Source organism: Rousettus aegyptiacus, unplaced genomic scaffold (assembly GCF_014176215.1).
Source record: "Rousettus aegyptiacus isolate mRouAeg1 unplaced genomic scaffold, mRouAeg1.p scaffold_m13_p_10, whole genome shotgun sequence".
NCBI classification, from domain to species: domain Eukaryota; kingdom Metazoa; phylum Chordata; class Mammalia; order Chiroptera; family Pteropodidae; genus Rousettus; species Rousettus aegyptiacus.
This window is the reverse complement of record NW_023416285.1, coordinates 98,294,170-98,317,804: the sequence shown is the minus strand read 5'-3', so window position 1 is coordinate 98,317,804 and position 23,635 is coordinate 98,294,170. Positions and strand designations below refer to the sequence as shown.

Here is a 23,635-nt window from a genome sequence, read left to right as displayed (position 1 = left end):
GGGTCTCGAACGTCGTGGTGGTGTGAGTTCTTGTTCTGACAGTGAGGTCCGAGGCCTCCCGGTTACTCCCCGTTAAACAGCACAGGGCTGTCAGATGGACACAGGAGCCAGGACCCTGCTCCCCCGGAGTTACAGCCGAGGACCCTGATGCTCTGAGCGAGACCCCCCGGGATGGACCGCAGAGACGCAGTGACAGGCCGTTCCCTGGGGGGTGGGCACCTGTCCCGGGTCCACGCTGCCTGTCCAGCTGACTTAGCGCCCAGGCTTAGAATGAATTCAAGGCGTTTTCAAGAGGAATCCACCCAGAAGCGACTCTGAAAGGCTGTTCAAGAATTCATTCACCAGTCGTTGATTGGATGCGACCAGGGGCCAGGCACCGAGCATGTTAGACTAGCAAAATATGCAAGACATGGAATTTTCCATTTCACCCATGTTTAAGTGGGGACGTTGACATTGTCTCCGCAATGTTCTCGTTTTCCCCAAACTGAAACTCCGTCCCCATCGAACACTACCCCTCGCCCTATGCCCGGGCCACGGCAACCGCCGTCCGGCTTCCCATCTGCATGTGTCTGACCACTCCGGGCGCCCGGGCGGTGGAGTCAAAGCGTTCGTCCTTCCGTGACTGGCTTACTTCGCCCGGTGCGATGTGTCCCCCAGGTTCGTCCGCGTCGTAGCCGGTGTCAGAGTTTCCCTTCCCGAGGCCGAATAACGAACAGCCCGCTGCCTGCATGGGCCGCATTCCGCTCATCCGCCCGCCGAGAACACCCCCTGCATGGCGTCCGCGTCTTGGCCCTTGTGCCCGATGCCGCTGTGACCGTGGCCGTGTGAACGTCCGTCTGAGTCTCCGCGCTGAGTTCCTGTGGCTGGATACCCGGAAGCTGAATTGCTGGATTACCTCGTGGCATTATTAGTATTATTTTTTTAATTTTTGAGGAGCCGCCACCCTGTTTTCCGCAGTGGCTGCGTCAGCTTACACGCCCACCAGCCCTGCACGAGGGCCCCGACTTCTCCGCGTCCCCCAACGCTTGTAATTTTCCGGGTTCTTTTTCATGGCAGCCATCTCGACGCGTGTTGGTGGTCCGTCACGGGGCTTCTGGTTTGCGTCGCCCGGCTGATCGGCGATGCCGAGCACCTTTCCACGTGCTCGTTGGCCGTTCGTGTGTCTTCTTCGAGAAACGTTCGTTAAATGTCTTCTCCCGTTTTTTACTTGGGTTTGTTTTCGAGTGCGTCGAGTTAATCATGTCGCTCCCTTAACAGACATCGGAAACCTGTTATAATGTTCTGGGTGGTCACTCATGGATGATTTTTAGTTTTAAAAACTCTCCCCGGTCTTGGATGCGAGTTATGGCAGCTTACCGCTATCCCGCGAGAACCGCGTGAGCTCAAGCAAATTCAGGCGACGTCATCCAGTGCTCAGTGCGCCAGGCCGCTTGGTTCCCGGGGCACGAGCCCACACCTGCGAAATAGTCCTTCCGGGGCCATAGACACCGACGGCAAGGGCGCCATCGAATACGGTTCTCGCTCCCGATCCTTGAAAAACCGCATTTTGTCAGACACGGCCTGGCAGGTTCCCGCCAATCCTCCCGAAGGCGCGTCTCTTTGTGCGCAGTGCCACCCACGCCCCCGTCGGCCAGCAGGAGGGCTTAGGACAGCGGCCGGCACACAGCGCGGCCCGCACAGGACGTCCTGTCAGCATGAAGGGCGGATTTCAATGGGGGGAGGAGGGGAAGAAGTCTATGGCCATGAACAAGCCGAGCCCGTCTGATCTCAGAAGCTAAGCAGGGTCGGGCCTGGCTAGTCCTTGGATGGGAGACCACCTAGGGAGATCAGGTGCTGTAGGCGTAAAAAATTTAAAAAATAAGGGATTGTAAACTGACAAGGTCCGTGCAATCCGTGAGGTCAACCAAGGGTTGCCTCACCTAAAAAAAAAGAAAAAGAAAAAGAAAAAAAAACACGAACAAAAAAACATGCTCAAACCGACACCCTGTCGCTGAGCCTGTGGCCAGCACCATGCCCCCCACACTGACCGGCGTCACTCCGAATGATACTGCAGCAGGGTCTGCATAGCGTCTGTCGGCGGGGACTTATACAGATAACTCATACATGCACCCAGGAGCGTGAACTCCCAGGTTAGTTTCTTCTTCCTCTGTAACAGATAAAACGCCATTGTTCTGAGTGCACCCGTGATCCCTGCCGAAAAGATGTTTTAGGGATTTAAATTCCTTCCTGGATCAAGTAAGCAGGACAGATATTCAGGAAAGAATGTCAATTATCTCAAGGTCAAAGGCAGGGGGCATCTCTGCTCAACACAGTGGAAACTGAGACACAGTTGATAGCTGTAGCCGGAAGGTCCTCTCGGTTCCCTGCAGTTTTAAAAATAACCTCGTTTTAGTGAGAAACTTCGAGGCGCCAGAAGGGGTCGGGTGAGTGGGTCAAAACAGCCCCGTGGAGAGGCTGCTTCTGGATCCTTCCGGAGCGGCTGTGAATTCCGCTTCCTTGCTACGAGTGAAATAGCCAAGCTTGGACGTGAGGTTGGACGACTTTCCCGACTTCCCTTCCTGCGAGGACACGACAACCTAAAATTGCTACGCGGCGAAGGCCCCCGTGTCCTGAAGGGCGGCACGGGGCCAGACCACGCCTTCGGCCGCCGCACGGCTGGTTCCTGAGGCTCCCGACGCTTCGTGGGTGCGTGGCTTTAAATCACGTCGCCCTTTAGGAATCTTCAGGGATTTTTTTTTTTTTGCCCCTTCCCCATGTTAATATTTAACAGGCCGAACTTTTCCGTCAACGTGGGACCTTCGCGTCCAGAGAGAGAGCGCTCAGCGCAGAACAGGGGCCGTGAGGCAGCGCCATCTCGAAGAGCCCACTGAGAAGGCCCCGAGCGATAAGGCATTCATCGCTCTCTGAAAGCAGACATGGCCCTCCCGAGGGCCACAGGGACACCGGGGGCTGAGTCCCAGCAGCTGGACAAGGAAGCGCCTCCTGGTGCACACATTCTTCTTTTAATTCCTTTTTTCTTTTCTTTTTTTTACATCTAAGTATAGTTGGCTTACAGTCTTAGACGGGCTCTATTAGCGTCCGGGGTCCAATGCGGTGATGAAACGTTTTTACACGTTATACTGTGGTCACCCCGCCAAGTCCAGTAACCGCCTGCCAACGTGCACACCCGTCACGATGCCGCTGACCATGATCCCACCTCCTTCACCCTCCGGCAAACGTGCCTTTGGTCTGCGATTCTCTGAGCCTGGTTTTGTCTTATTTGTTCATTTGTGCATTTTGTTTTGTTCTTTTAGAGTCTATGTATATGTGAACCCATGCGGCAAGTGTCCTCTGTCTGACTTGTCTCACTCATCACGATACCCTCTAGGTCCGTCCATGTTGTCACAAATGGCAAGATCTCATTCTTTTTCATGGCTGAGTACTATTCCACTGTCTGTACGTCCCACAACTTCTGGGCAGTCGTCCGTCCGGGCACACCTAGGGAGCCTCCACATCTTGGCTGTTGTGAGCCACACTGCAGTGGACAGAGGGGTGCACGTGTCTTTCTGGATTGGGGGACGCTAACCTGATGTTTGATCTTCTCTGGCACTGGGTCCTTTACTCCCGGATGGTGTCAGCCCGGCTCAGCCACGGCCATTCGCTTACCTACAACGGCACGACGATGATGAGCGACGAGACGTTCCCCTGAGTCCTCAGGAGAGCCCAGGCCGCGGACGCACCGGGGGCTTCGGTTCCCGGTAAGGAGCCCCCGCCACGGCTCTCTGCTGCTCCTGGGGGGGCACCCCCTGCTGGCTGGGACCCCGTTCTCTGTCGCCCTCCCCCTCGGGCCCCATCCCCGCGGAGACGTCCGCTTCCGTTTTCGAGGCTTTTGGTCCAAAGCTAGGCTTTGCTGCAAGCTCGGTCCACGTGCTGTCCGTCCGCCCGGTGGGTTTCTGCTCAATGGTGCTCGGCGTCCATCCGTTCTGGGGGGCCGGGCCCCGGCGTCCAGGACCGGCCCGCCTCCCGCCTCCCGCACTCCCTCTGATACCTGCAGGGAATCCGTTTTCTTCTTCCTGCGGCGGCCACGAGGGTGGGGTTTTAGGGTCACTTTTCTGGGCAGACCACATCCTACCTAGAAGAGGAATCGAAAGTGAGTCATTGGTTTCGGGAGCGCTGGGGCCCCGCCTCTGCGACAACGTTAGACGCCGTCTCTCTGGCTGTCACACACGCACACACGCACACGCACACGCACACGCCAGCGCTCCCCAGGGAGAGCACGTATCTATCCGTCACCTCAAGCCCTACGTCCTGTGGGCTAACGTGGTGATTAAGGTGATCTGCTGCTGACCGGCCGGAGAACAGGGAGCCTTCGACCGAGGCCTGGGCGTGACTTCACGGCACCCGCCTGCCGCCAGCCCAGGCTGCACACGGCTGGGTCCCCACGGTTGGCACCGTCTGTGCCAGGAGGCGGTCCACTTCCGAGCCAGACGGGCTGCTCGGCAAGTCACGGTCCTAGAAAGGGAGCGGGTCCTCGGCGTGGGTTACGATTGGAACAACATCCTCACGCGCGACTCTGAGAAGGTGCGCGGCGTGGACGGGGAGCAAGGCCGCGTCCCCTGCATCCCCTGCCGATGGTTAGCCACGGGCAAAGGAGCCTCCCTGGACACACGCCCAGATCTGGTCTGCCTGGAAACGATTCATCGTCTCCTAATTTTATTTATCGAGGTACGACGGACAGAGACGTTGGTCGAAGGGCGCGAGTTCTGGGCTGTCGGTCAGTCCCAAGGACCTGAGCGCGCGGTGACTCCGCCCGGGATGCCGTCCTTGCACTTGGAGGCGCCTGAGGGCGGGTCTCACGTGCTCGCCTCTCTCCTCGGTCTGGGGAAGAAACTCTGACTGGGGACAGGGCTATTTAGCTCCTGTCTGTGGCTCGTCAGAAATGAACAAAACCCCAAGTCTGCTCAAGGCAGGACTCCGCCTCCTCGGCGGAGCGGCCATGGCAACGATGACGCACATCTTATTTGTTTGACAGTTCTCTTCACTCGTGTGCATCTTTTCCAAATGCCGACGTTAGCCGGCTAGGGAGACGGCCCGAGCAAACCGTCTCCTGACAGCTTTGGCGAAATACAGCTCACTCCAACGACCACTGATGCGAGTCGCTCCGGTGCGGCACCTGACCCGGACCAGGCTCGCAGGCTCAACGCGACGCGTGCGGACGTTTGCATTCACACTGCGTGCGCCGAAACGCTCTGGTCACCGCCTGCAAGGCCGGCGTCACCACCAAGACCTGCCCTGGGCTTGTTGGCCCCTGCTGAGAGGACCCACGGTGGCCCGCTCTGTGGCCGAGCGGACTGCCGCCCGGCCCCTGTGAGCGCTCCAGGCCCTCCCCGCTGCCCGGCCTTTGGAGCGAGGCCAACGGCCCCCGGCGGATGCCCGGGAAGTCCAGGGCCAGCCGGGCCCTCAGCCCACGCCTCCCACTGCAGGGCTTGGCCGTACAAGGAAGTCCGCTGCAGCCAGATGACTAAGCCTGCCCGTCCGCACACCCGTGCTCGCTGACACGTCCCTGCTGGGGGTGCGGGTCCTCACCAGGTGACCGCAGGTGTCCGCCCTCCCCGAGGCCGAGTGCGGGGCTAGGGGCAGGGCCGTGGATGGGTTTCAGCACTGAGGAGTTGAGTCCAGCCCTGTCCAGACCCTGCACCCCCCAACAGGGCATGGGGACAACCCGGCCTTGGGGAGCGGGCCCTTCCTCCACGGGGTGCAGGCCGGGACCACAGCCCTCCCTAACTGCAGGCCCCTAGGGACTCGTGACAAGTTGGAACTTCAAATACACAGGGCCCAACTCGTCCCGCACCTGCCGCCCCTGCCCTCTCCGTCCCCCCCCCCCCCGCTCTCTCCCCACCTCTCTGCTGCAGCTTCTCCCCAGCACTGGGCCCACCACGCCTCTCTTTCCCCCGCCCCCCACATCCTTCCCTCCGAACCTAGCCTGTCCCTCTAGTCACAGTCACCTGCATATTTCTGGAATTGGACTTTAAGCCCCAGGGGACTTACGCTGACCCCCTCAAACGGGCTCCCTCTCTGAGGGTGCGGCCGTTAGACCCAGGCCCACGCCGGCCGGGGATGGCGGCAGGAAGCTGGCTCGACAAACGTACAAGAGGAGACCGTGCGAGGCGGAGGCGGCCAGGCCCGGGAGCGGGCGGCAGTCCTTTGAGGCCGTCCCGGGTCCTGGGGCGCAGGCTTGTCTGTGGCGGCGGCTGGTGCTGACCGGGCCCCGCCGCCTGGCCCCACAAAGGCCGATGCCAATGACTCCCGCCGAGTGCCGCAGAGTGTGTGCACGTATCTGCATACCCACGTGGTGGCACAGAGGACAGTGACCAGCGGGGGGGTGGGGGGGAGAGAATTAGCCGGGACCAGATTCAGGAATTCATCAACGCTATCTGAAATCGACCACCCCCAGGGGGGACTCTAAAGCATGTCAGAGAAAGAAATGAGGCCCCGTTGGCTGATAAAATCAAAGCCATTTCCGGAATGTCACCCGGGCAAAGATAACAACATGGGAGAGAAGTGTGAATCAGAAGAGCCTCGTCTAGAAATGGATGTGAAGAACGGAACCGAGGCCGGTGAGGGTCCTCGGAAAAGACGCTGCCTCCCCTGCGGCCGAGCGCCCCCGAAATGCGCAAGGGGACGTCCTGAGCAGTCGGCCAGGGCTCTGGGCAGAAGCGGCCAGTCCTCTCCCTCCCCCTCCCGCCCCCTCCCGCCCTCTCCTCCCTCTCTTCCCCCACCCTTCCCCATTTAACACTTCCCTAGAAGACAATCCTACACCCTTCCCATCCCCGCCACACCCAGGGGGCTGACCTCTGATCCCTGTGTCATTCCCTGTGACCCGGCCCCGCTAGGGAAGACCACACTCCTGTTATTTCTGTGATTGCAAATCACGAGGAGTTAAGAAGAAAGTCTGCAAAAGCCACTCGCCCGAGAGCAGGACCTTACGGGGCATCTCAGGGCATCTCCGTCCTTCCCCCCCACCCCCCCGCCCCCGTCTTTGGTTTGGGTGCCGGGAGGTGAGGGCCGTGCCCGGCCATGCCGAGGGCAGACGAGTGTGACCCTCGTCTCGTCAGCTACACCTCCTCCTCGCCTTTGGTTCCCCTTATGGTAGATGTGGCCTTCATTTTTATTATTATTATTATTTTATTTTATTTTATTTTGGTTGTCCCACTTTTAAAACGTCTGAGAATGAGCTGGGAAAGCAAGCTTCTGACCCTCCGCTGTGCTCGGTCTTGGCGTGGAGGCAGAGGACCAGTGGCCAAGCGGCTGGGGGCGGGGGCGGCCTCCTGGCCAGGCCCCGGGGGCCCGGCGGGGGATAAAGGCTCCTATGTGTGGCTCCCCTGGCAAGAGCCTCGGAAGCTGTGGATTTTAGCCGAAGAGGCAGGGACCCAGTACTGCAGCAGCATGGGCGAGGCTTCCTCCTCCCCCGCCTCTGGGGGTGGGTTCGAGGCTCATGGGAGGGGGAGTGGGGGCTGGGGTCCATCAGCCCCTCTCATGGGAGGGCGGAAGCTCCGCACCTGCAGAGTGGACCCCCCACCCCGCCCCATCCATGAGGACCGGGGCCATCGGGAGGCGGGTGTCCGAGCTGTTGATGACGCTACTGCACATTGCCACCTCGCCGGGGCCTCCGTAACTCCCCTCCCCCGGCTGGATGGAACACAGCGTCGCCCCCAGGACGAGCCTGCCTCCTTGCTAGCGGCATACGCTCCCTCTGTCTGCTTCCTGTGCTCCTGCTGGGTCCGAGCTCGAGGATCTGAACGGCAGACGGGAGGCCGCATGACGGAAGCACCGTAAGCCGGGACGAAGCGACGGCCGTCGTCACCCGGCAGGGGACGCGGGACCACAGACGGAGGTGCCGGACAGCAGGAGACACAGCGAGAGACATTCCAGCTCAAGGACTGGCCAGGGCGTCCGCCTCCGACCAGCAGAGAGAGGTTCAAACTCAGGCCTTGCCACCAGAACCCCAGGCCTCTCCCGTTCCCCGCCAGGCGTGCTATTAATCGGGGCGGGGGGGGTGTTAATAAAAGATTTCATTTTTTACTGTGGGCAGACACTTTTGCCAAATCAAAAACGAACCAGAGAGTCTATGGCCATGGCACTCTGAACACGCCCGATCCCATCCGATCTCGGAAGCTAAGCAGGGTCAGGCCTGGCTAGTACTTGGATGGGAGACCACGTAGGAAGACCAGGTGCTGTAGGTGTAAAAAAAATAAAAATAATAATAATAAGAAGGGATTGTAAGCTGACAAGGCCCTTGCAATCTGTGAGGTGAACCAAGAATTGCTTCGCCTAAAAAAATAAATAAATAAAAATAGAAAGAAAGAAACCAGAGAAGGTAGGCATGGAGAAGCAAGAAGCAGGTGGGCATCACCTGTGTTTCGCGGGCACGTGTCCCGCCCCTGGGTTAGCCAAGGGTTTCACTTTTCCCTGGATGTTCAGAAACCTGGGAACCTAGGGAGGGGCTGGGAGAGGGGAGGGCGGGCGGAGGAAAGGGTGGTGGGCGGTGGTGGACTGGTACCAAGGTGGCTTCCGGTTGGAACCTAGGGAATGGTGAGACGGGGGACAGAGACAGAGCCTGCGGCGGGGACGCTGAGGCCCCCCCTCCGGTCCAGTCCTGCCCGGATGCCCGGAGAGCACTTCCCCCGGGCATCGTCCCGGGAAGCTGGCCCCGGGGCGCCGCGCACGTGGGCAGAGAGGCGGCTTCCTGCCTGCCCGCGGCGCTGCTTCTATCCGAGCCTCTGCAAAGCATACGCGACCGTGAGGGCCTGGCCACTCTAAACGCCTGCTTTTATTTTTATTCCCCAAACCATGCTAGTTCATCGGAGGAAAAGGTGCCACCTGGAAGAGGCAAATGTCTGGTTCACTTACAGACACGTGCACACGCACACGGGCCCCCAGGATTCCCAGCCTCGCCCCGGAATGGCCATCAACAACTGTCTGTACTTTCAACCTAACTTACATGACCCGCCGGCTTTGGACTCTTAGTTCATAGCAATCATTTTCTATATGATGGACAATTCGATGACAAATCAGCAATCCTCTAAGTCATAAAAATATCAGTTTTATAGGAGATAAAGGTCTCTGGGCTAAGATAGCATTCAGTGTGCACCAACTCTTGGAAGCGTGGGGTGCTCTAGAAAAGGACGGATGGTTCTAGAGCACGGATCCTAGGGAGGGGGCTCGGAGGCCTCGGGGCGGAGGGGCGCGAAGCCCACCTAGCCCCTGGCCTGTCTGTGGAGAGAAAAGGCCCCCCGCCTGCCGCATTCAGAATGCCCAGTGTCCTTTTCAGTGTGCCTGGGGAGGTGCTGGGGAGATGGTGCGGGTACCCGGGCCAGGCCTGTGCACCCCGCCTTCCGCTTGCTGGGGCCCCACAGCAAGTCACTATCAGGGCTCCTCTGGGTTGACAGGCAAGGACTTCCGGAGGCCCGTCACCCTCGTCTCCACTGGCAAACGTATGGATGGCGGGTCTAGTGGGGCTGAGTATGAAACTCTTTCTTGGGGTGCCTGCACCCCAGCACAGTGGCTCCTGACTGTGCTGGGTAACTGGCTCCAGGGTAAGCTCCACGGTCGGCGTGTTAATCGATCACGTCCTCACTGCACGTGTGTCCGGGCTGCGGGAGCATCTGGGCGCCAGAGCAGCACCTGGGCTTCCATAGGTAAGAACCTGGGTTATCGCCCGGGTCACCTCCCGCGCCAGCCCTCCCAGCCCTCCTCCAGCCCGGTCCCGTGCTCGGCGCCCAGGTCAGGCTCAGGGTGTCCCTAGAGTGGCCTCTGAGTTCCAGTTCCTTCCCGTGCTCCCGTGCAGGCGGAGCCAGGGCGCGCCAGGGCCCCCGTGGGGGCGGGGGGACAGGGCTTCGTCCTCTGCGGCAGCGACGCCCACGTTTGCCCGTCTACTCGAGCATCCGCTCCGCGTCCTTCCTGCCTGCCTCAGGCCAGGGGGGGGGTACACACGGGGGAGCCGAAGGGATGGCTGGGGCGCCGCGGCTCCATGCGCCACCGGGGAAGGAACCCTGCGGGAGCGGGGCGCGTGCCGCCTCTGGGGTTCGGGCCCCCAACCGCCGCGGGCCGCGCGCCCCCGCCGCGCTCCTCCGCATGTGGCGCTCTCCTCCGCCCGCTCCTCCCGCGGCGTTTCCTGCCCAGCGGGGTCCCCGCCTCGCGGCGCTCCTCCCCCTGCTGCGCTCCGCGGGCGCGGGGCTTCCCCGCAGCCGCCGGCCCCCCGCCCCCAGCAGGGCACCCCTCACCGGTGATGCTCGCACCACTGCGATGCTGCCTTCCCCTGCGGTGCGCCCCGCGTAGGCCCCCCCGCCCCGCCCTCAGCCTGCCGCTCTCCCCGCAGGCGAGGCTCCTGCACCTGCGAGGACCCCCGCGAGCGGCGCGCCCCCCGGCGCAGGGCCTCCCCGCCCGCCCGCGGCGCCCCGCCCCGCCGCAGCCCCCGCCCTGCGCGCCCGCCCCCGGCCGCGGATTGGCGCGCGCCGCGCGGGCGGGGCCGGCGGGTCCGAGCGGCGGCGACGCGGGCGGGGCGCACTGGCTGCCGAGCACCCTGCTGAGAGCGGTCTCCGGCCTGCTCGCCATGGACCGAGATAATGTGTCCGCGACCCCCAAGGCCTCCTTGCGACGGTTCCTGGAGCACCTCTCTGGGGCCGGCAAAGCCATCGGCGTGCTGACCAGCGGCGGCGATGCCCAAGGTGCGCGGCCGCCCTCCGGGGCTGGGGCGGAAGGGAGCGCCGGGGAGGAGGGACGGGGCACCGGCGAGAGCGCATGAGGGGCCCGAGGCGAGCGAGGGGTGCCGGCGCGAAGAGAGGGGTGCGGGAGCAGCCGCGGCGCCCGCGGACCGCGAGGGGACCTTCCGCGGACGCAGCGGGCGTGCAGCCCGGAGTCACGCCGCGGGCGGGTGGGAGGGGTCTGGCCGCCGGGTCCTTTTCCAGGAAGATTGATTAATTTTCCACCTCCACGTTTATTTTTTTAATTTTTTTTTTTAAAAATTGAGACTGGCGGTGGGGTCGCCTGGGCCGCCCTCCTAGGTCACTAGGAGGGTTGGGGCCGGGGCGCGGGATGGGGCCGGGCGCCCTCCGGCGCAGGGTCCGGCGCGGCCGCCGCCGATGCCACGCCCCTCCCCCCGCCCAACGTCGTGGAGGCAACGGCCGCGGCCCCGCAGCGCCCCGAGCACGCACGCTGCCCACGCGGCGCGGGCGGGGTCGGGGCGCGCGGGGTTCCACGCCGGCGGGAGCCCGGCCCTGCCCCTCGTTTCCGCTGGCAGATTTTAAAATAAGGCTTTCCGTCGCCCTCATCTCTTGGCCCCTTCCGGCTCGGAACCAAACCGAAAACTACAATGAGTCGCGAGGCCTCCCCGCCAGGCGCCCTATATGGGGAAGAGCAGCAGGAAGCGGGGCCCCCCGGGAAGCCACCGGCTCCCGGCGCGGACTCCGGGCTCCCCACTCCCAACGCGGAGGCGGATTTCGGGGAGATGGGACCCGAGGCCCGAGGACGCACCAAGAGAATGTTTCAATTAAGTGGGGGCGGGGCGACCCAGCCACGCCCGGGCCGGCGCGCTGGGCGCACGTGAGGGTGCGGGGGTCCCGGGCGCCGGGTTTTCCCGAGGCGAGCCAGGCCCTGCGCGGCGCTTTCCGGGCGAACGCGTGCGCCCTTGGGCCCTGGGGCTCCCGGGCTGGAGACGCGTCCCCGCGCTCGCGTTCCGTCTTTATGGTCCCCACTCCCCCGCCGCCGGAGAAGTTAAAAGGCCCCGACGCCTCTTTTTCACCTATTTCGGGACCACACACGGTGGAGGGATGCTTGGGTGCTGCGCCCGGCGCGCTCTCCAGCGCCCCCCCTGCGGGGTGACCTTCCCTTTGCCCTTGAGCGGGGCGGGATGGGCGCGGCAGGTTGGGGCGCTGTGACCGCCGCCCCGCCCGCGGCGCGCGCCTACGTGATGCTGAGCCCGTCGCCCGTCGCTGCCCTTACGCCCTTGACCCTGAGCACCTGGCGCGCGGCTCGGTGCCCGGGCGCTCGGGAGCGCGGATCGCCCGCGAGACCCTCCCCGGCCCATCGGCCTATCGAAGGCAGCGATCGCGCCGCGCCGGCCTCTGCGCCGGAGGGACGCGGGGCTGCCCTGATTCGGAATTCTAATGAAGTGACTCAGGGTGCAAACATTTCAGGGAAAGAAAATATGAGTAGCGGAGGCCAGGACTGGGGAGATGACAGAGTGAAGCAGACGACAGCGCCCAGGTCACTTAAGGGAACACTGGGAGGTGCGCCCGGTGGAGCGGCCGTGGGGCCCAGGGTGGCTTTCCTGTCAAAGGCTTCAAGAGCAGCGCGCGCCTGGCCACGCTGCGGTGATGAGGAAGCTCCGTGACCGGCCCACCCCCGCCTCTGAAGGAAAGGGGAGCCTGGTCTTAAGCCTCCAGGCTTCAAGGTCAGAGTTTCAAGGTTATTTTACAATTAAGGTTCTATGTCTGCTAAAAAAAAAAAAAACGATGGACTGTTCTTTTGAATTCTTGTCCAAAAGTTTGCTTGACCACCTGCAGCCACTCAGAGAACGTGCAGCAGGCAGAATCAGCCTCCTCCGTTACTCATCTCGGCCCTGCCGCTCGTGAGCCGATCCGGAGACGGAGGTCCTCGCCTCTTCTCCGTGGGAAAGGGCGCTCTGAGAGTCAACACTGTCCGGGCGGACGCTTGCTGGGTGCGCGGCCCGTCAGGTTAATGGGAGGTGGCAGTTGTCGCCTCCGCGGGATCTTCTCATTTGATGGCCTCATGCCCCCTGCTGGGTGGTCAGGGCTGTCGTCCACTCCTGACGGCTCAGCACGGCCGGGCGCCTGGGCGTGTCCCCCCGGCAGGGCCGAGGCTGCTGACCGTCTTCTGCTCGGACTGCACGCAGCACGCCAGACCTGCTCTGAGGTCACCGCATGCCTGTCTGAGCGTGCGATGCATTTCTTCCAGAAGGCGCACCCTGAGGTGTGCTCGCAGGGTCCGGCCACGGCAGCAGCAGACGCACAGCCCCTCAGGGTGGGCTGTCTGTTGCCCTCCATCCTTTCCCCATTTTATCGCGATTCTGAATTACCTCGGGCCAGCTCTCCCCCGAGGTGGGAGTGTTTCACTCACAGCTGCACATCAGGGCGAGGATCTTCCCATCTTCACTTCCCGGGACTTACGCCATCGGCCGTGAAACTACGGTCAAGTTCCAAGCCCAGGTGACGGTGGCTGCCTGCACCTGCCCATGTTCTGTGCGGGGCCCGCTGGCGTGCTCCCAGACACGTGTGTCTTCAGTTCGGAGGTGAGGACAAAGACCCCAGTGAGACGCGGGACTTAGCTGAGGCTCCGCAGCTCACGGGGGCCGTACAAGAGCCCCATCCAGATGCCGCAGTGGGCCGTGGCCCCGAGGGGCCCTTCTCAGGCGAGGCTGAGCGGTCTGCTCAGTGCCCCGGGTCGTGCAGAGCCCAACTTGCTCAAAATCGAACAATTTTTACAGCGCTTTGTTAGTGGAACAGAAAATGCTTTTTTTACATTCCTAGCAATCACTTCAAAATACAAAAACCACTTTAAAACACAGTGGCTGAATTTAGTGACATGACACTGGATCCCATCATGACAAAAGGCTTGTTTCTCCCATGGAATTTATGTTGTGTATGTATTTTAAAAAAATACATACTCTCCCAGCTGTATGCGGACAGCCCTAGCCACGCCCATTAAAGGAAAAGTGTTTCCAAGGCTGTTTTTCTCATTCTCCGGGCTCCGTCTGTTGTCACAAGGAGGCTGCAGATTTAAACTGGTTTTCACTTTAACCTAAAGTAAGTGCCGCATTGCCAAAGGGACAGACTTACTCATGACTCAGTGGCCACCCTCCAGCGAGATTGTGCCACACACCGGGACGATTGTGCCATCCTGGGAGACACCAGCCGTGTTCCAGAACTTTGCGCCCCCGGCCCAGGGCCCGGAGGCGGGAGGCGGGAGTGGTTCCCCCGTGAGTTTCTGCCGCGGGCACGGGGCGTGGCCCCTGTGGCCACCTCACCGAGGAGTGTGGACCACTCGACTGCCATGGGGGGGCGGGGTTCTGGTCGTCCACTGATGGAGTCATGTGGATGTGGTACACGCCACCGAGCCTCAAGCACCTTTTCGATCTGCCGCGTCCGGGAATGAGACCACCTGAGATTAGAACTTTAAAGCCAGACCCAGAATTGTGAGGGCCAGTGGCCGGAGCCCGGGCGCCAGGCCGGTCCTGCGCTGACCGTGTCTCCCCTGGGCCCTGCCTGTGTGGGCTCCTTCGGCGTCCGCCCCAGGCTCTGCCGGCTTTGAGGCCCAGGTAGACGCGAAGGGCGACAGAATGGAGGGCGTCTCGCCTCGCAGGGACCCGGGCCCCCCTGCCCTACTGCTCATGCGGTCTCCTCCCTGGACAGTGTGACGGTTTAGGGACACTCCTGGGTGTAGGAGGCCGTGTGTCAGGGTGACGGTGTTAGCCCGGTGTGCCCGTGGGAAGTCTGTGCAGGCGTTCAGGTATCTGCAAATGCGACCTTCCTCAGGCGACCCTTAGGAGCTAAACATCTTGTCATCTTTCCAAAGAATGAGAAAAAGAGGGGTTTCCCCTTTGGTCACAGTAAAGCCGGAAGCTTTGATGTGGAACCCAGACCTCTCGTCGGGGGGGGGGGGGCAGGCGGTGCCCGTCTGCCAGGCGGCCCGGCGCAGCCACCGTCGGGAGCAGCGCCGTGCTGCAGGCGGACCCCGGAACACCCAGTCGTCCGCCCGCTACGGCCGTGACTGCGCTCGCTCGACAGCTGTCTTCGGGTGGAGGGCAGGCGCTGGCTGCATGTTAGGACAGCAGGAGTCGCGGCCAGTTACCGTCCTGGGCGGCCGCGTCTCTGTCGCTGCCGAGTCGCCAGCAGGCGCCTGCCCCCCACCATGCGCTGGGCGTGTGGGGGTCACAGTCACCGAGCTTGTGGGGAGGGACAGGCGGCGAGCCCCGGGGAGTGCTGGTCTCGGTTCCCTCTCCACCAGGGCACGGGGCAGCCCCTGAGTTCGTCATTTGTGAAATGAAGGAAGTGAAACCATCCTACTCCATCTCCCCCTGCCCTCCGACCTCTCCGGGCCTCAGGCCACGGGGGCGCGAGGAGGGCAGGACCCTGCGCCGGGCCCCTCCTGGCCCTGCCGCCCGCGGGCTCACAGTGTCCGCCGTCCCTGTCCTGACCCACACCCCCCTCCACCCCAGGCCTTGCTGAGGCGCGACTGATCTTGAAGGCCGAGAGCAGGCCTGAAGGCCCACCCGTGCTGCTGGGCCTCGTCCGGACCCTCCGGCACTTTGCCGGGTGGCGCCCTGGCCGTGAGGAAGACTTTGAGGGGGTTGCAACCTAGGACCCTGTCTGAGAAAGGCGGGTGTAAGTGACCTGCTCCGAAGTATCCCCTCCCAGGTGCGGGGTGGCCGTGTGGCCTGCCTCATGCTCCGGCTGTTCAATGTCACAGCTCCCTGTCCCTCACACAGCGGGGCCTCCTGGCGAAGGCGGGTCGAGGCCCCTTCTCTTGGGGAGCGTCACCGTCCACCCTGGGTGGGATGGCCTGGGGAAGGAAGCCACCTGGGAGCCCAGGGCAGCCCCGGCAGGGAGCGAGCAGAGAGGCCAGGACCAGGCGAGGCCACAGAGGCGGGGTTCCGGGAGGAGCTGGCAGGAGGACTTTGCTTTCACCTGTGACACCGGGAAGCCACCTGGAGGCGTGGGCTGCCTCTGACAAGGCTGGTTTTATGGAGGGAGAAGGGGAAGGCCTGAGAGGCCAGGTTCAGGGTCCCTGGGCAGCTGAGGAGTAGGATCTGGAAGGTGTCAGGGTGGAGCTGGGCGCCCGCAGGACCCAGGGGCGGGGCGGGCTGTGTGAATGTGGGGGGGTCTGACCTCTGGTGGGGCCCTCCAAGCAGCAGGAGGAAAGGCCAGTGTGGAGTGAGCTGGGTGCGGCAGGTGGGTTGGGCAAAGGACATTCCTCACAGTGGAGCTTATCCCAGTGACTGAGGGGAGACCCAGGGAGGGGAAATGGGCCACGTCCGGCAGCAGGGATAGGTGTTCGCGCCCCTCGGGGCCCCTCGCATGGCGAGCGTCCTGCAGGGCACAGGCGGTGAGGACCGGGTCCCAGCCTGGGCGCTGTGCAGCCCGGTGGGGCCTGCGGCCGAGGCGGTAAGCTGCCTGGTCACCACATTAAAAAAAAAAAGAAAAATGAGGAAGAAGTGGGTGAAATTAATTGTAACTGTGTGTTTCATTCAACCCAATATTCCAGTTCGTCTTGACTATAAAGCGTGTTAAGGCATTCCGCTGTTTTTCCCACGCCGGGCCTCTGCGTCCAGCGCGGCTCGTGGCGGCCGCCGTCCCGGTGACAGGGTGCTGCTCTGGCACGGTGCTGCCCCGGTCAGAGGTCACTGGGGGAGTGACGGGCCGTGGCCTCACGCGTGTGGTGGCGGCCGGGACGTGGCGCGTGGCCAGCAGGGACTGCGGTTTTCCAGATGTCTACTTGGCTGGCCTCTGTCGCCTTCCTCCAGCCTCCCTCAAAGAGCGCCTGTGCAGCACCCAGGGCCAGCTCCTGACGGACGGATGGGCGGACGGACGGGCGGACGGTTGCGGCCCCGCTCCGCACCCCCGCCCTCCCGTCCCCGCACCCTGCCCTGCATCTTGTCCTTCCCCCGACTTCGCCCGCCCCCGGAGTCACGTGTACGTGTGTCGTGTTGTTATTCGCTGGCTGGGATGAGCCCCCAGGGCCAGGCACCCCCGATTTCTCAGTGCAGTGGCCCAAGGGCTCGGCAATGACACCCATGCGTGTGCATTGGATGGATGGATGGACGGATGGACGGATGGATGGACGGATGAATAGACGGATGGATGGATGGATGGATGGACGGACGGACGGATGGATGGATGGACGGACGGACGGATGGAAGGATGGACGGACGGACGGATGGATGGACGGACAGATAAATGGATGGATTTTTGGATGGATGGACGGACGGACGGACAGATGGACAGATGGATGGACGGATGAATAGACGGATGGATGGATGGACGGACGGATGGACAAACGGATGGATAGACGGACGGACGGACGGACGAACGGATGGATGGACGGATGGATGGACGAATGGATGGATGGACGGATGGATGGATGGGCGGATGGACGGACGGATGGATGGATGGACGGATGGATGGACGAATGGATGGATGGGTGGATGGACGGACGGATGGACAAACGGATGGATAGACGGATGGATGGACGGACGAACGGATGGATGGACGAACGGATGGATGGACGGATGGATGGATGGACGGATGGATGGACGGACGGATGGATGGATGGACGGATGGATGGACGAATGGATGGATGGGAGGATGGACGGACGGATGGACGGACAGATGGATAGAGGGATGGAAATCCCCTTAAAGGTTTTTCTCAAGATTCTCGCTGACTTTGAACACGAGACCTGCAGTTTGGGCCGTGCGTGGGGCGGGGACGCTCCCCCTGGTAACTTTGATTCGCGGGGCGCCAGCACCCTGACACAGCCCTCCTTAGGGGTTTTTCCTCCCCGCCCATTCCTGAATTATCCGAAGGGGACGCTTCGCCGAGAACGTCAGTGGCGCGTGCGCGTTGGGGGGCGTTCAAGTTCGCTTTCTCACGCTCCCCATCTTTGCTTTGGCACAAAGATGGACATGACGGGAATTCAGGGGGAAGCTGGGAGGGGAGCTGAGCAGCCCGACTTTGTTTTTCGAAAAGGAGTTTAAATGTTGAGATTGGGGGTGGGGTGGGGAGGGTGGGGGTGGGGCGGGGGGGCGGTTCTGAGCGCTGAGCTGCGGGCAGGGAGTGAGGGCAGGGAGTGAGGCTCGCGGCTGCCAAGGGCTCTGTCAGGTTTGTCACACTCCAGCTCACATAGGAAATAAAAGGACAGACCCCAGTTATTTGATTAGAATCAGGGTATTTCTTGTTTCTTACAAATTAGGACAAGTATAAATATTATCAGAGCAGAATCTCAGGAAGCATTTGGAAACTGGAGGTTCGGCTCACTCCCCCACTTAAAGGAAGACATTATCTCAGTGACTAGCTTAAGTGCATGACATGACGTTGTAGCAAAAAGCTGTTAACGTGTAACCTCAAGAAGACAACTTAACAATGTATCTGGGGTGATTACCACACTCTGCCCACTCTGCTCCTTCCCAGTTCCTCCAAGGTTTGTTTACTTTTGCATTCATGTCCCCTGAGGAGGCCCTGGGTTTTTGCGAAAGGTACAGTGGTTGCTTTCCAAGGACTGCAATTTTTAATTGGCAGCAGGATTACATTTTCCTGTGGAAATAAGTACAAAAGTTGTTTTATCTCGCAGGTCTGGCTACTAAAAGCAAAACGAATAGTCTAAGCTTTACCAAAAACAGCCCAAACAGCCCTGCATTCCCTACGACAGCGCCCCCCCCCCCCAGGCTGTGAGCCCCGTCACCTGCAGGAGGCCACTGCTGGCCATCAGCCTTTTCTCTGCTCCTTGGGCTTTGTTCTCCGGGGTCCCTCCCTCGGAAGGCGGCCAGGGCCAGCCCCCAGCCCGCAGCAGCAGCGGTTGGTCCCAGCTGTGTGCTGGCTTCAGAGGGAGGAGCCCTGACCCACAGGCAGGCCCACCCCAACAACCAAGCGGGGGCGAGGAGCCGCAGGCGTCATTTTCTCAAAGCCCCCCCCCCCCCCCGGGGCTCCAGCCGCCCAGACTCGCCAGAAGGAATTGGGACGCTCTGACAGTAATGCAAAACTGAGGCCGGGGCTTAGCTGCGGCGTTGCCGTCCTCTGACTGGCCCTCTCGGCCATCAGTCTGTCGGCCTGGACCCCGGGTGCTGGGGGACCCGGCCGTCTGGCGCTTGCTGTGAGCACAAGGCCCCGTGCCCAATTAGGGCGCCTCGGCCCCAGCTGGGGGGGAAGCCAGCTGCCTTCACTGACTTACTGGAACCATCAAGCCCATGAAGCCTGCGGCCGGCCGCAGGGCTCAGAGGAGACTCGCCTCGCGGGAGGCTGGGGGCCGCTGCAGACTGGGGGTGACAGGCCACTTCCCAGGTGGTACGGCGTCACCTCAGGAGGCGGGACGGGACTGAGGCCGAGGGGCTGGTGTGAAGGTGAGCAGACCCCCGGGCCAGGCGGGAGTCGGGGCGTTTACTCCCCAGGGGTCTGCTGGGGGCCCCTCAGCAGCACGTCCCGCTTGTCACACTGTCACTGCTGCTGCCATTGCTCCCTTTACTAAACTCTCCCACGTGTTTATCCTGCCTCTGTGAAGGCCCCCCGGGGACGAGGGCGGCGGGGGGGGAGGGGGGCATCAGGCGTGCCCCCCTCCCTCTCCAAGGCCTGAGTGCGCCTCAGCGCTGGTGGTTAACTTACCAGAATCGAGTCACGGGGAGGAATGGGGGGTGGGGGCTCTGGTTTACCTGTTCTGACTGGGAGATGTGGCGTCAGCCGCCGAGCGCAAACATGCACAGGTGTGAGCAGGAGGGAGGGGCCGGCTGTGCCCGCCAGGTGGCCGGGAGCCCTGAGCGCCAGGATGCCTCCCCGGGGTGCAGAGAGGGCGTTGGTGCTGGGGGCGCTGGGGGTCAGGCTACGTAGGGGGAGCCTGAGGTTCAAGGCCTATGTCCAGGTGGGCCCAGCAGGTGTGGGGAGGCCCCAAGGTGCAGGACACTCCCTGGGGAGTCTGGTCCTGCGTGCCCAGGCCCTGGGGACTCGGGAGGGATGTGGGTATGCTCACGCTACCGCGAAAGAACATCAGAGCCGACACAGACGAGCATCCCAGAAAAGTGCGGAGGCGCAGACGGCTCGGGGGCAGCTCAGCGGCGTCACCCTGTCTTCCGCGCCCTTGTCCTCCGCGGGGCTCGTGCCCCGTCTCCCTGGGGGCGGTGGGCCTGGGAAGAAGCACGCGGGGCACCTTCTGCCTGATCTGTAATTGTCGTTTTAAGACCTCATTTTTAGGGCAGTTTTAGGTTCACAGCCAGGTTGAGGGGAAGGCGCAGGCATGCCTCACGCACCGCCGTCCCCCCACGCACGGCTGCCCGTCACCCCCCCCTTGGCACCTCCGTCATGCGTGAATGGACACCCGTCCATAGTGACGTCAGGGCCACCCTCGGCGTCGTCCCTTCTGAGGGTTTGGACAAATGCATCATGACACGTACCCGTCATGTGTCACACAGAGTGGCCTCTCTGCCCGAACACCCCCCACCCCGTAACCCCTGGCAACCACCATCTGTGTACTGTGCCCAGGGTTTTGCCTTGTTCGGGTTCTGAGATTGTTTTCGACCAAGAGAAAAGCACAGTACAGTGACAAACAGAAGAGGAGAAGCTGTTCTCACCCTTCCGGCCGCAGCGAGGAGTTGGGAGGGAGTCGGGACTTGGGGAGAGGCAGGGGGGATGCCAGCTCCGCGGGCAGGAGCCGCCGAGGGGGTCAGCGGCGCCCAGCTTGAGGGGCAGAGAAGAAGGCCTTGCTGCCGGCGGGCGGGGAGGGGGCGCCGAGGGCGGGACGAGTGAGCTCGAGCTTGTGGACGGACGAGGGGCGGCCACCAGTGCAGGAGTCGTTTGTCTAACTTCATGTGACGAACTGGGTTTGGACGTGACGTCGCGGCTCTACCAGACACATGCAAACGTGCACACGGACGTGGGTGTGAGGGAGAGATCAAACCCGGTTTACTTCCAAGCTTTTCCAGCTCCGTGAATAGTGTCGCCTTTCAAAATTGTCGCCTTTCGAGGCAGGCCCAAGCGGGGCACGAGCTGCTGCTTGTTCTCCCCGAGTCCTCCGGGAAGGTGTGGGACCCCGCCCGGCTTTATCTTGGTCACATATTACTGAGAGTGTTTGGGTTTAATTTAACTTTTCTTTTTGTAAAATCGCATCCCTTTTTTTCGTATTTAAGGTCATTGACTCATTTCTTTTTTTCACGCTGGTCTCCGGCGACAAAATTATTTTTCACCTTCTCAGATCACTGACCCATGCATGGTCCTTTGAACTTGGCTGACTGCAGATGAACCTCTGCCCTCCGCTGGAGGGCTGTCACCTGCAAACCAGGGGCAGTGGAACCTGTGGCAGGGTGACGAGAACTCGGGTCCACTGTTCCCCAAGGTGTGGGTCCCAGGTGACCAACCTGGCGCCCGCCCTGCACTTTCTCTCCATGGGTGCTGGTCCGGGGCGTCAGGGGCGCACGGGGCACGCCCGGTGGCTGTCAGAGGAGCCCTTGGCGGGGACGCAGCCCCCTTGGCCAGTGGCCGCCTACTCGCCGCACTCACGGCCCTGCTGTCCTTCCTTGCAGGCATGAACGCCGCGGTACGCGCCGTCGTGCGCATGGGGATCTACGTGGGCGCCAAGGTGTACTTCATCTACGAGGTGAGTGGCGTGTGGGGCCCTGCCGAGGGTGGGCGGTGACAGCATGCTCGGGCGGCTGCAGGGCAGCCTAGGTCCTGGGAGAGCCCGGTGAGGTGTGCCCCCTGGTCCCGGCGCGCCCCGCGAGATTTGTCCCGGCAGGGGGTGGGGGAGGGCGGCTGGGGCGCAAGATGCAGCATCGGTCCGCGGGGCTGCCCACTGCGCGCCAGGTGTGTTTGCAGCTTTCAAGTCTGATGGATTCACTGGAAATGGGGCCGGCTCTGAATAAACGATAAGAGGAGTGGGGAAAAGCAGCCATTTGGAGCGCGGACAGCCTCCCTAGCACCTGTTCACGCGCTCACTTCCCAGCGAGGAGCCCAGAACCCTGGGGCAGCCCAGGCCCCTTTGCTCCCGCCTCGCAGGTCCTGGCGGCTCAGAGTGAGCTGTGGGGGTTACTTCAAAGCTAGGAGGAAAAACAGTGTTTCGCTTTTAAGTTTGTAAACATAAAGCTTTAAAAGATACTTTTTAGATGGCTCGCTTGCTTCAAGGTCACTGTTAGTATTTTATTCTGATTCCTCCCAGTATGATTTGTATACATAGTACACACATCTCACACTGGAGGGCACGGGCGCGCTATTGAAATTGCAGCAAATGTTTTGTGTAGCGCGTTTCTACCTGTGTCCCGTGGTTTTCTGTGTGCTACCTGCGTTGTGCAGCCATGGGTTTAAAAGAGGAGAAGCTGTGATATTTCGTTAAACTGATGTCTCGTCCTTTGGCCTTTTATTTACGGGGTCATTCCATCCCCAGCCACCGGGCCACTTGGGTCACTCCCTGTTTTCCATCTTTTGTAGCACAGAAGACCGTGCTGACAGGGGAGGTTCTCCTATGCTTTGTGTCGATACGGGGACCCCAGCATGTGGCAGTGACAGTCAGAAGAGGTGGCCCTTTTTAATAAGGGGTCTCTGCGTGTCTTGCCAACATGACTTCCAGCCCACCCCACCCCCGTGCTGTGCCCAGAAGAGCCGCACACCCACTGGCTCTGGGTGTCTCCCCTCCACCCACATGCCAGGGCTTGCCCCGGTTCTAGGCTGTTTGCCGAAGTCCTTCTCTTCTGTGGCGTGGCTGCTCGTGGCCTTGGCTCATTGGTCCCAGTAACCGTGTTTACCGTTTGCGGGAAGGGTGCGTTTCAGTTCGGTGGGTTTGGGGCGGCCCCTCTCTGCTTCGGGTGACGTCAGTGCTGCTGGCCCAGTCGCCGCCCCCCTGGGCTGCTGTTCTGTCCTTTCCCACTCGCATGTCTGTAGGTCCAGTTTGCCCTTGGGCCCGCCGCTGTGCCCTGCTCACTGACGTGGAGCGAGCACGCTCCCCGCTTCCCCTGTTGCTTCTCCCCTCCCTTGGATGCTTTTGCACACAGTTTTCCCTGCTCCCGCCGAAGAGCATGCACGCGTGCACACGGCCCAGCGCCCACCGGAGAGCAAGCAAGCGCCCGCTGGAGAGCACGCATGCGCGCACACGGCCCTGCGCCCGCCGGAGAGCACGCATGCGCGCACACGGCCCTGGGCCCCGACGGAGAGCACGCACGCACGCACGCACGCACGCACACACGCACACACGCACACACACACACACACACACGGCCTCCCCGCCCCTCACCGTGCTGCTTGAAGTGCGTGTTTGAGAGAGCGTTGCATTCTGCCTTACAGCTTGAGACACCGCGCCTCGCCTGATGACCGTTCCTGAGGTGTGACGTGATTTTAAAAAATTGGTTGCGGGTTGGAGCACCCTCAGGCCGGGTTCTTCCCATGTAAGGAACAGAACGTCTCAACTTCTGCGAAGTGGGACCCACTTAGACTCCTGGTGTCTATCACCGCCCCCCCCCCCCCCACACACACAAAGACACACGCACCTCCTGTGGCGCTGGCTGTGCTGCAGCCTTAGCCAGCCGACGGCCCCTCCCTGCAGGGGCGCTGGCTTTCACCATAACCGCGGTGCGGGGAGGGAGGGAAGGAAGTCCTCTCGGTGATTGCGTAGTCAGAGGAACCTTCTCCATGCCCCTGCTTGTCACGGGCAGGGCTGGGGAGGGCACGCCCGTCCCGTGTCAGACGCGTGAGGGGCTGTGTGTCAGCACCGGGGATGTGAGTGTCAGGGACCTGTTCCGTCATGTGGGGTGGTTCTGTGGCCTCGTGGGTGGGCCAGGGTGCTGCTCGGCATCCCTCAGAGCACAGGACGACCCCAGCCAGGAGCTACCCGGCCCCCAGTGTCAATAGGGCTGAGGTCCAGAAGGCTGCACTAAGCCAAGTGCCGAATCTGTAC

The 23,635-nt window shown here is 61.9% G+C and overlaps 1 protein-coding gene, 1 long non-coding RNA gene and 1 pseudogene across 4 annotated transcripts in view; 2 read left to right on the top strand and 1 right to left on the bottom strand.

The window, feature by feature from the left end:
* Positions 1 to 8,103: 8,103 nt before the first annotated feature.
* Positions 8,104 to 8,222, top strand: LOC118609122 (annotated as a pseudogene).
* An 840-nt stretch (positions 8,223 to 9,062) lies between these two features.
* Positions 9,063 to 10,355, bottom strand: LOC118608361. 2 transcript variants are annotated; one of them, XR_004952996.1, is made up of 2 exons: positions 10,263 to 10,355; positions 9,063 to 9,668 (listed from the first exon to the last, which is right to left on the bottom strand). It is a non-coding gene; the product is annotated as an uncharacterized LOC118608361 (long non-coding RNA). The 2 variants fall into 2 exon arrangements; XR_004952995.1 differs by having other exon boundaries at positions 9,063 to 9,663; positions 10,263 to 10,319.
* Positions 10,356 to 10,527: 172 nt separating this feature from the next.
* LOC107519463 (phosphofructokinase, platelet) overlaps positions 10,528 to 23,635 on the top strand; it is a 47,802-nt gene continuing 34,694 nt past the window's right edge. The window contains exons 1-2 of one of the 2 annotated variants that reach the window (XM_016162203.2): positions 10,528 to 10,706; positions 21,276 to 21,349. In XM_016162203.2, the coding sequence (XP_016017689.2) occupies positions 10,592 to 10,706; positions 21,276 to 21,349 (189 nt within the window). In that variant the 5' untranslated portion in view covers positions 10,528 to 10,591. The remainder of the gene's footprint in view (positions 10,707 to 21,275; positions 21,350 to 23,635) is intronic. The other variant, XM_016162202.2, reaches the window with a different exon arrangement.